Raw genomic sequence first — 12,406 nt, 5'->3', positions numbered from 1 at the left:
AAGGTAGGAGACGAGGTACTGGCAGAAGTAAAGCTGTGAGGACGGGGCGTGAGTCGTGCTTGGGTAGCTCAGTTGGTAGAGCACTTGCCCGCGAAAGGCAAAGGTCCAGAGTTCGGGTCTCGGTCCGGCACACAGTTTTAACCTGCCAGGAAGTTTCATCTTCGGAGGTACTCGACAGAAGGGCGAAGATGCCCAGCGCAGCTCTGAACGGAACGTCAGAGACCGAAAAGTTTCTTCGATCACGCCCATACAGCCCGGAATACTCATCCGTAACAAAGACAAAATAACCATGAAGGTTGGTAGCATTTCGTGAGATAGCGGTAACGGACGAGGTAGTACAGTCCTTGAGATTTCAGGAGTTAGTTCATTAGTCCCTGTATTTCTGTGTCCACCTCATATTGACCGCAGAGCAACGAAAAAGTAGCGAGTACTAGAGATCTTTGGCTTGCTGAAGAGGATGGTCGGACGTCACCTGCGTGGTCCGCCGCTGCAGTCGATGCCGACGCCGCTCGCCTCCCCGCCAGTAGACATTATGGGTGCGACGCCGGCACCCGCGCGTTCCAGGAGGTCGCACAGCGCCGCTATGTACGTCTGCGCCATCTGCAGCGTCTCGAACTTGGAGAGGCGGTGGTCCTCGCCCAGCGACGGGATCACCTCCCGCAGGCGGTCGAACGCCTCGTTGAGGCCGTTCATGCGGCGGCGCTCGCGAGCGTTGGCCGCGAGCCGCCTGCGCTTGAGGACCGACGGCGAGGTGGCGCGCTCGCACGACGACGAAGAGGACGCCGCGGCCTTCGAGGACGAACCCACTCTCCTGCGGTGCGGAGGGCGCCTGGGCAAGGCCGAAGGCGGCGCCGCCGGCAGGGACATGCGCGCGCGCTGCTGCAGTGCGGCGGCCGACACGCCCGCGGGGGCGCCAGGGGCCGCTCCCGCCGCCGCGAACTGCGGCGCCGACCTCAGCGTCGTCGCCGCTACCTGCCATCGCTGCTGACCGTAGCTGTAGCCCGGCGTGTTGTTGTTGTCGAAGCCGTACGCCAGGGGAGCCGACGGCAGCCGCTTGTGCGCCGGTGACGGCACGGACTCGGGTATTCTGGAGGGAAGGTACTCGTCTGTGAGGCCGACGATCAAGACGTCCCTCCGCGGTGACAGCAGCTGTCGCGGGGGCTCGCCGTCGCTGACGGTCGTGGCCGCGGAGCACGCGGACACGGGTCTGGCGGGGGAGAAGAGAGGAGCCATCTCGTGGTGGTCGTGCCTGGCGGCCGGCAGCTGCTGGTAGGGCGCGAAGCGCTGGTAGTCCCTCGGCGCGGAGAACTGGCGCACCTCGGCGGCCAGCAGCCTGGCCGGGTCGTGCGCCTCCTCCAGCGTCATGAAGCGTTCGGTGCTGCTGCAGGCTGAGGAACTGCTCACCAGGTCCATGTTCCCGTCAGTCCGCCTCAGCAGTTATACCATATTCTCCTCGCGTGTCGCAAAACTTTTCTTCAAACACTAACGTATAAACAGCGTTCGACCACAGAAACTGCCATTCAGTACTCCCAATACCCACTGTCTTCATCGAGACACATCACACGTTAGAAACTGTTCCTTCGCGCACTGATTGGGGTATTATGATCCGAGCATTTTTATGCAACGAATGTAGCTATGAAATCGTCGTAACATAATCCTCAGTAACAGTAACTAAAGCGACAAAAAAGCCATTCAGTACTCCCAATACCCACTGTCTTCCTCGAGACACATCACACGTTACAAACTGTTCCTTCACTCACTGATTGGGGTATTATGATCCAAGCATTTTTATGCAACGAATATAGCTATGAAATCGTCGCAACATAATCCTCAGTAACAGTAACTAAAGCGACAAAAAAGCCATTCAGTACTCCCAATACCCACTGTCTTCATCGAGACACATCACACGTTAGAAACTGTTCCATCACGCACTGATTGGGGTATTATGATCCAAGCATTTTTATGCAACGAATATAGGTATGAAATCGTCGCAACATAATCCTCAGTAAGAGTAACTAAAGCGACAAAAAAGCCATTCAGTACTCCCAATACCCACTGTCTTCATCGAGACACATCACACGTTAGAAACTGTTCCTTCGCGCACTGATTGGGGTATTATGATCCGAGCATTTTTATGCAACGAATGTAGCTATGAAATCGTCGCAACATAATCCTCAGTAAGAGTAACGAAAGCGACAAAAAAGAAAAAAAGAAGACAACTGTGAAATAAATATCCAAATTACAAGGTTTTTTATACAACTCCACTAAACGTGTAGCTAAGTCGCACTGCTTCGTTGTTGGCCAGGGTAATGATGGTTTTGCTGCTGAGCACTGCTAGCTGATGTGCACGTCTCAATACTGAACCTTGATTGAACAAAATGAGGTTTTGCCGAAGAGCCCTTCAAGGTGATGTGGACGTCTCACTACTGAACCCTGATGCGGCAAAAACGTAGTTCGATGTGTGGACACCATTTTGCGATGTTCATACATACCTTCACACAGCCGAAATCAGTATTTCTTGCTTTACTCATTCAAAAAAGTATTTCCAAATACGACCCTTTACGTAAAATAACAGTAATAACAACGACCTTCACACTACCCTGTGGAATTGACGTCTTCGTGAAGAAACTTAAGTTGACAAATATACAGTTTGACTTGTGATGACCACACGATTTTCACACACTACTTTCTCCAGAACCGCGCACACAGTCGAAACTAGTATTTTTTTCTTTATTCGTCAAAGAAATTATCTGCAAATAAGGCACATTTTCTGAAACAACAGTAACGACTGCGATTTTGGCGTTGCTACATGGAATTCATGTTTAACTGTCGTCGCTGAGTTCGACAAAAATAAAGTCTTATCACTGAACACCTCCTTGGGATTTTCATAGACGGCATTCGCTAGAATTGTTTACACGGCTTAAATCAGAATTTTTCTTTTTAATCACCGACAAACTTTTTCCTAATTTTCTAAATGCCGGACTTTTCTGGAAATGTCAATTGAAATAACTATTTTAGCGCCAGTTCACTGCGAAATGCACGGTATAACCATGTTTTTGCACTTCATATTTGCTGCTGAGGAGCGTATCAGTTACTTTCACTATTATATTATTTGCGGATTGTAATCCACATAAAGGATATTACATTACGGCATCACTAGCATTGTGGGAGTGCATGCACTTCTCTCTTATCCTCCTCTGCAGACTTAATTTACCGTTACGAAATCGGGCTGTAAATAATCCGCAGACAGCTTCGAGTATTGACGTGGTACCAGAACACAGCGGTATGTTCAGTGTTCGTAATGTCCTGTAGATGAACACTTTTCCATTTGGGACGCGCAAGAGTTGCAGGTTCAGAGCTGTACACCTAAACTTTTATTCCGGGCAAATGTAGTTTCACACGCAGTACAGCGAAAAAATTCACAAAGAGGACGCCGTATTCTGTCCCTAGCAGAAACAAGGTGTCGAGAATGGAGTAATGGCGCTGTCGCAGTTTGTGACGAACGACGTTGTCCGTTTCGGCGTAATTCAGTCGGCGCCAGAGGGCGCTATCCGTGACAGCGTAGCTGTGTGGCCGGGTCAGCGCCCCCGCTGAAGAAGAAGAAGAAGAAGAAGAAGAGCCGGCGATCACATTTTGAGGCGCGCAGCACCGCGGAACAGGTTTCGCGGCTGGCCAGCTGTCCAGCGCGGCGCGCTCGAGTATCGGCGAGGTGCCCTACCGTCCCCGCCGCCGGCTGTCAGACGCCGCACCTAATGGCCGGTTGGCGTCTCTCGAAGTGCAGAAGCGGCCGCTGATTTGCAGTCCACTCAATTATCGCGGACTTTGCGCGGACGTCGGTCGTGACTCGGCGAGGATGTCCAGTCAGTCCCGCGCGGCCGCCTCACAATGGCGATCCCCGTACAGACCCTGACGACGGCAACAATACTCGCGAGCCGCGAGAGAGAGTCCGCGATATTACGGGGCGAGCGCGACGAACAAAAAGGAGCCACGAGAAGACGTAGCTTGGTGAAGGGCCTTCGCGTCACCGCCGATAGCGGATAGAGTACGTACTGTTCTGAGTCCCGAGAGGGGTCAAAAAAATTAGTGGAATTCCGTCCCGGAGTGTAAAACGCTTGTACTGGAGGGGTAGAGAGCGCCACGTGGTAGGGGGGATCTTCCGCCGACCAATAAGGAGAGGTCGGACGGGCGCAAACCACGGTGGGGGGGAAGTCACCTGGAGAGGGGTAGGGTGGAAGCCGTGCACCCTCGCCCCCTCTCTCAGCCCCGGGCTTCATTTGGATGCATTTATACTGGCGCGGCGCAGTGGCGGCCGGCGATAAGAAAGCAGGCGGGAGGTGGCCAGCAGCCGCTTCCTTCCTGCAAGGTGCGCGCCCGTGGCCGGGGCCCGGCGCTGACGGCGCGCCGATCAGCTGTTGCCGCGCGGCACGCGACCTGCGCCAAACAATAGTGGGGGAGGGGGGAAGGACGGGCGCCGGCTGCCGGCGAGGCTGAGGCGGCTTCGTACAGGCGCTCGCCGCATGGTGGAGCTGCTCTCAGTGCTGTCTAGCACCCTGTAAATGATCAAAGTAATGTGTCAACTTCACTGTTTCATATCCACAGATTTGTCAAAGAAGCGCGCAGACGTAGCAACAAAGTCTGTCAAATTTATTGACACTTTTAAAGCAGCTGTTACGCTGTGCACATCGTATCGTAAATTATTTTGACACTAGTGAGAATGGCTACCAAAGCAGACAAATTATTTCTTGCATTGACCTCGGCACTATGCATAAACAAGAAAAGAAACCAAGAGGCTAGTCTCAGCAAATTTTTTAACTATATCTACGACACACTGCTAAAGAAAATACTTCACACAGAATCTGATTACATCTACTTCGATTTACCTGCTTTTATTAATTTTTATTTTATTGTACTGACGCTTGTATGTCGACCGTAAACTTTTGATATTCTTCTTAACGTATTCTTGTGTTAATATATGGCTCGGAAACTCGCAACACCTACACCATTTTTTGTTTTTATTTACATACTCCTTTGATTGTAGCCGGCCGGAGTGGCCGTGCGGTTCACAGTCTGGAACCGAGCGACCGCTACGGTCGCAGGTTCCAATCCTGCCTCGGGCATGGATGTGTGTGATGTCCTTAGGTTAGTTAGGTTAAATTAGTTCTAAGTTCTAGGCGATTGATGACCTCAGAAGTTAAGTCGCGTAGTGCTCAGAGCCATTTGAACCATTTTGATTGTAGTTCTCGCGACGATTGTGGCAATTCATGATACAGCGAGATAAACTGTAATAAAAATTCTTTCTCGCTAAACATATGTGACGAAACATCAACACAAACAAAGTCTTGTCACATCGACCGTCAATCAAATATTCTCTCAATACGTCACATACTAGTGAAGTTTGACAAATGTATAGATTGTTTACAGGGTCCTCTAGGTTACGCGCACAGTGGAAGAAAATTCCTATGTCTAAAGCAGTGGTTCCCAATCTTTACTACCTGGTGCGCCCCCACTCCCCCTTGCAATTCCAGAATATCTCATGCATCATTCGTTTATTTGTTTCTTTGTTTTATTTATTTTTGGCGAAAATCTTTAATTGACAATATCCACACTTTAGTGAAAGTGGGGTAACAAATATAGAGTAATACAAAACTGTAGTGTTGCAAAGGACCTGGTAGCGTATTTCTGCTTTCTTCTGAGCTGTCTGTGTCCACCCGCGCCCCCTCCATGTATCTCTCAGGCCCCCGGGTTGGAACCACTTGTCTAAACCGTAGCACGATTTCGTAGTGCAATGTAACCCATCCGACCTCAGTCGTGCGTCCTAAGCTCGTACATGCCACTCGTCTTCGTCAGGTTGTCACGTGTTTAGCAGCTGACGTAATGGATTTCTACCTTTAAGAAATTATCTTTTATGGCAGCGAAACCTGTGACGTTGGTAAAGAAGGACGAAATGGGTAAATGTGATGTATAAAAGAAGGGCGGCCTAAGATCTTGAGTTTAGAATATCTTCGGAAACATTCGAGTATAGTCTGACAAGTGTGGAGCGTCTGATTACTATGTCCAGAAACTGTCTCAAAATCTCTCCACATGAGAGAGTAACTGTCTACAAATAAACAACTAAAACGAATAAATATTTTAATACAAGAAATATTTCATCTCAGTCTTAGCCACAGCCTGGGAGATGTCTCCGCAATATCCTTTAGATGTCTCCGCAATATCTTTCAGGAGTACTACTTCTGCAATGTTCGCAGGAGAGCTTCTGTAAAGTTTGGAAGGTAGGAGGCGAGGTACTGGCGTAAGTAAAGCTGTGAGGACGGGGCGTGAGTCGTGCTTGGGTAGCTCAGTTGGTAGAGCACTTGCCCGCGAAAGGCAAAGGTCACGAGTTCGAGTCTCGGTCCGGCACACAGTTTTAATCTGCCAGGAAGTTTCATATCAGCGCACACTCCGCTGCAGAGTGAAAATCTCATTCTGGACTTCTTATGTCTAATACGTTAGGCGTTCAATAAGTAATGTACCACAATATTTCTGAAAGCAGGTTGGTTTTATTCAGGATTTTAGTACACCATATTATTCCCCACTCTATAAGCTACAAGGCGCTATTTTTAAACATAATATCCGCTCAATGCGATTGCCTTATGCCACTTTGCAGGGAGAGCCTGCATGGTACCACTCCATTGGTCGACGTCGGAGTCAACGTCTTGCTGCATCTGTAACCTACCCATCATCCATTCACGAGCAAGTAGTTCCGCAAGGATGGTCCTTCGTTGCTCTTTATCGTCTTCTGTCAGGTGGCGAGGAATCCAGGGGAGACACAGCTTGGAGTACCCTAACAGGTGGACATGTGTGTCAGCGCTACCAACAGAGACATCCAGTTATGCCACGATGTTTGACTCTGATCCTTCGATAGCCTCGAATGAGATGATGATGATTATGTTTGGTTTGTGGGGCGCTCAACTGCGCGGTTATCAGCGCCCATACAAATTCCCAACCTTTGCTCAGTCCAGTCTCGCCACTTTCATTAGTGATGATGAAATGATGACAACAAAAACACCCAGTCATCCCGAGGCAGGTGAAAACCCCTGACCCCGCTTGGAATCGAACCCGGAACCACGTGCTCGGGAAGCGAGAAAGCGACCGCGAGACCACGAGCTGCGGCCCTCGAATGAGAGTGTCCGCACTCTCCAACATTGCAGGAGTCACAGCTTCGTGCGGTCGGCCGGCGCGCGGGGATCGGACAGGTTTGCGCGACCTTGTTGCAATGATGACAGACGCCTAGCCCAACGACTAACCGTGCTTTTGTTCATTGTCAGTTCTTTTTAGACATTCTGCAAGCGCCTACGAATGTCTGTGATGCTCTAGTTTCCCACCAGAGAAACAATGACAACACTCTGCTTAGAATGCAAATCCGTTACAGACGTTATTTTGAAGGCTTTGTATGGCGCCGCGATATATCGTAACTACATAAAACTAAGAGGCTGGTGCAGAAATATTCCACGATGTCCCACAACGAATTCAGCATTTGTTCAACCGAAATTTGGAGTGGAAAAATGTGTCGCATTACCTACTCAGCATCCCTCGTATTTAACAGTACAGAAACTGAGAAATTGGAAGCCCGCGCCCGAGCAAGGTGGCATAGTGATTACGATACCATATCCATATTAAAGAAGACCGAGTTTTGTACTTTTGTATTCTAAATCTGATCAGGTGAATGTATGAGTAGCTCGTAATAGCTTCTCATCCCTATCCCTATTTAGCTGAGTTAATGCTTCGTCGCTAAAGACACCAACGTCGATGAGACGTTAGGTCCTAACGTAACCTTTCTTTGAATTTGCAGAGCAATAGTGTGCCGTTAGTGAGAAATGTAAACATTATTTCAGGACTTTTACGGGCGTGTCGTATGATTTGTAACATGTCATTCAAGTCAACTTCTATTAAGACCGAAAGACGGATGTTCTTGTGGCGCTTGTGCATACTAATTTGTCATTTTCTCTGCGAACTCCACCCCACTGCCGTGTGATTGCGACAGGTGCAGACGATGTGTCTCGCCGTCATAACGCACAGCATGTAGAGTACCCTAGAATTTTGAACCTCTTAATATGAATCCCGAATCACACAACCTCGAAATGAATCCTTAAAGTTTTCTTTGTGGTTGTTAACGCCAACGTTTCCATAGCCACGATCTGAGCAAAGATAAAACATTCGCTTGTATGTACGTTCGTGTTCACACGCGCATGTTCTTGACACTCTCTCTCTCTCTCTCTCTCTCTGTGTGTGTGTGTGTGTGTGTGTGTGTGTGTGTGTGTGTGTGTTTGTGGGTGCGTGGTTTGGTGTAATGAAATCATTCTCATACTGAATTGGTAATTAAAAACGCCACAAAAATCCAAGAGATACTAGTGGAACTGCTTCTACATTCAACACGACATGAAACCTCGTATTTCAGTCTCTTCACTCAACAAAATTGGCTCCGCAATAAATGGTCTAAATAGACAACCGTCATCCTATTAATAAGTTATCTGAAACAACAAAAGCATGTGTGAATTTAGCACCAAAAGAACTACGGATAATATTTATAATGAAGTCATCTTCTTGAAAGAATTACTAAGAATAAAAAGATTAAAAAACATCTGCTTCATTCTGCAGACATGGATGGGTCGAATAAACGAAATATAGTAAAGTATCAGTATAAAAAACTAAATCAGTAGACATATTCATCACTGAATTGTAACTAATTTGAATCATTTCGTTGCAACGTTCACTTGATTACGATCACATTTTATGACTTCTCACGCCAGCGAAAATATTAACACACACATCAAAAAAAGTTTTGCTCTACCCCGGTTCCCAGAGCTCCTGAAGATAAGACGTCGACTGTGGATATTGTATCACAGACACTGTTCCTTTGACTGTCACTAAATCAGCCCAAAAATGGAAACAACCATGTATCAGCAGCGCCTATTAGATGGAGGCGGTCCGACAGCCGATAAGTTCCAGTCATTCCACCAGGAAGGAGGTACATGGCTCGTCTTGTCTGTAGTTTACCATGCCTAGTCGGTTAATACCGCGGTTCGATAACGTCCGTATTATTACTTTGTACCAGGAAGGGCTCTCAGCCAGGGAAGTGTCCACGCGTCTCGGAGTGTACCAAAGAGATGTTGTTCGGACATGGGAGAGATACAGAGAGACAGGAACTGTCGATGACATGCCTCGCTCAGGCCGCCCAAGGGCTACTACTGCAGTGGATGACCGCTACCTACGGATTATGGCTCGGAGGAACGCTGACAACACCACCACCATGTTGAATAATGCTTTTCGTGTAGCCACAGGGCGTCCTGCTACGACTCAAACTGTGTGAAATAGGCTGCATGATGCGCACCTTCACTGCCGAAGTCCATGGCGAGGTTCATCTTTGCAACCACCACACCATGCAGCGCGGTAAAGATGGGCCCAACAACATGCCGAATGGACCGCTCAGGATTGGCATCATGTTCTCTCCACTGATGAGTGTCGCGTATGCCTTCAACCAGACGATCGTCGGAGACGTGTTTGGAGGCAACCCGGTCAGGCTGAACGCCTTGGGCACACTTTCCAGCGAGTGCAGCAAGGTGGAGGTTACCTGCTGGTGTGGGAGGCATTATGTGGGGCCGACGTACGCCGTTGGTGGTAATGGAAGGCGCCGTAACGGCTGTACGATACGCGAATGCCATCCTCCGACCGATAGTGCAACCATATTGGCAGCGTATGTGCCAGGCATTCGACTTCATGGACGACAATTCGCGCCTCCATCGTGTACATCTTGTAAATGACTTCCTTCAGGATAACGATATCTCTCGACTAGAGTGGCCAGCATGTTCTCCAGACATGAACGCTATCGAACATGTCTGGAATAGATTGAAAAGGGCTGTTTATGGACGACGTGACCGACAAACCACTCTGAGGGATCTACGCCGAATCTCCTATGATAAGTGGGAGAATCTAGACAACAGTGCCTTTATGAAGTTGTGGATAGTAAGCCACGGCGAATACAGGCATGCGTCAATGTACGAGGACGTGCTGCAGGGTATTAGAGGTACCAGTGTGTACAGCAATCTGGACCACCACCTGTGAAGGTCTCGTTGTATGGTGGTACAACATGCAATGTGTGTTTTTCATGAGCAGTAAAAAGGGCGGAAATGATGTTTATGTTGATCTCTATTCCAGTTTTCTGTACAGGTTCCGGGACTCTCGGAACCGAGGTGATGCAAAATTTTGTTACGTGTGTACGAGCTGTCAAAACGAAAGTGATTAGAAATATATGTGGAATTCACGCGTGTGCTATTGTGAACGCCTAATAGACATTTTAACACATACAGTATCAGAAGAAAATATTGTATACAGTAACCTGTTGGAAAAGTTACTTAGCCACAGTAAGTAGTGAAACAGCTATAAAGCACAATCGTAATTCACGCACGGAAATTGTATATCTGAGAGACAGCAAAACGGTTTCAAATGTAAATCAAAATTATCTCTGTAGAAAAATTCTTGAATAGATGTAAAAAGGAAAGTATAAGCCTGAAACTGGCCCTCACATGTAACTACATAAAACCTTTTTAAAGAAATTTCTACAATACGTAATTCAGTTGTCACGTTCCACACAACGATCTTTACTGTGAGTGTAATCTGTTCAACAGGTAACTAAGATAAACTCAATTTTCAGTTTCATCGAACGGAGTAGTCGTATTCTCTTCCACATTCAATCGAATTACAAGCTACGTTTTCACATAATGTAGCCTGACATAACATTAAATTTATAGGGACTAATCGTTACTCGTAATATTTAAATTTTTCGGACGACACGAATGTCGATTTCCATTATCTATTCAATATTTGTTTCTTGAAGAAGTTGAGATCAGCTTTATTAGTGACGTTACTTTGATACGGCCATGCCACGTACAATTCGCTTCCTCTCTCATGGACTCCTCGAATATTACATTTTACTGAATTAATCATGTATTTACAAGGTAAAAATTTCATCTTTTAAGACAGGGGCGGGCAGGAATCCTGCACATGTGCGGTGCACTTGCACGCGTGCAGTTAACAGGTGTTCCGCGTGCACACAGGGGCAAGCTGGCCACCCGCTTATCTCCCATCCCCACCATACCTTCTGTCCGCTCCTTCCTCTGTAATGCGTTTTGTTTCCTAGCTTGATTTATTGAGTGAATCAATAAGGTTAGTAGGAGTGCTTGAAAGAAATCATGGTTTGAAAGAGTACCTATTACCTACGATACGTTTTATTTAATTATCACAGGTGGAGTTTACAATACGTTTAATATCTGGAACAAAATTTCTACATACAGACAAACACAAACAGTTACGTAAATTTTCATCACTGATGTTTGCTCTTAACCGAGACTTATTAATTCAGCAAATGGTTTTCCAGCTCTCGCTATATTAAGCGCAGTCTTATAACTTGCACATACCGCTGGGCTATTATTGTTGTCGTCCTGAAAACTTGAAAACAGTGCTCCATAAAATGTTAGATCAGTTAGATGAGAGACATGACGAGAGAAAGTCGCAGATCTCTCGTGACAACAGCAACTACGACAAATTCAAATGGTTCTGAGCACTATGGGACTTAACTGCTGTGGTCATCAGTCCCCTAGAACTTAGAACTACTTAAACCTAACTAACCTAAGGACATCACACACATCCATGCCCAAGGCAGGATTCGAACCTGCGACATAGCGGTCGCGCGGTTCCAGACTGTAGTGCCTAGAACCGCTCGGCCACTCCGGCCGGCCAACAACGACAGATTCATGTGGTATCGTCAGATCGGTCTCCTTAAGCTCAGTCAATTCCCCATCTGCTCAGAATCCGACAATAAATTGTACTCGCCCTTTGAAATTTATTATAATGGCCTTCAATACTAAACTTCCGTTGACCAGCGAGAATACTGCCACATATTAAACATTTCGAATTTTCACGTTTTTGCACAAAGAAAATATGATTCTCCCATTACTTTTTAAAAGATAGCAAATCTCCACTTCTCCGTTTCTTGAAATACAACGTTCACTACATAGTGCTCGCTTCGCATCAACGTCCGCAGCTTAGCCTGCCACTACACTGCCGCAACCTGCCGGCTGTCGCCACAGCCCCGGTCGACGCCTGCACGCGAGCAGCACACGTGCAGCGCTGTGCGCTCATGAGCCGCGTGCAACGTTTGCCCGCCCCTGTTTTAAGAGATCCAATAGCCACCATACAGAAAGATATCATCCCTAATTAGACTTTAAGTGCCAGCGACTAATTAAAATATTTTCACAAATATATCCCCAGCGTTTTTTTAGAATTTTTGGAGTTATCTGTCTTGCAAATCGATCAAGAAACTAAAAAAAGATAAAGTAAAATGTTTACAGTTTATACATGAGGAAGAAGAAAT

General features: G+C 47.2%; 1 protein-coding gene across 1 annotated transcript; it reads right to left on the bottom strand.

Moving 5' to 3' along the window:
* Positions 1 to 468: 468 nt before the first annotated feature.
* On the bottom strand, positions 469 to 1,413 carry LOC126235459 (neurogenin-2-like). The gene has a single exon (XM_049944182.1). It carries the CDS (start codon positions 1,411 to 1,413, stop codon positions 469 to 471), a length of 945 nt encoding a protein of 314 aa, XP_049800139.1.
* Positions 1,414 to 12,406: the final 10,993 nt, after the last annotated feature.

Source organism: Schistocerca nitens, chromosome 2, assembly GCF_023898315.1.
Source record: "Schistocerca nitens isolate TAMUIC-IGC-003100 chromosome 2, iqSchNite1.1, whole genome shotgun sequence".
NCBI classification, from domain to species: Eukaryota; Metazoa; Arthropoda; class Insecta; order Orthoptera; family Acrididae; genus Schistocerca; species Schistocerca nitens.
Note: the sequence above shows the minus strand (reverse complement) of the source record. Positions and strands in the feature narration are given on the sequence as shown.

Coding starts and splice junctions, on each gene's coding strand:
- LOC126235459 (XM_049944182.1), bottom strand. CDS start 1,413: ATGGACCTGGTGAGCAGTTCCTCAGCCTGCAGCAGCACCGAACGCTTC.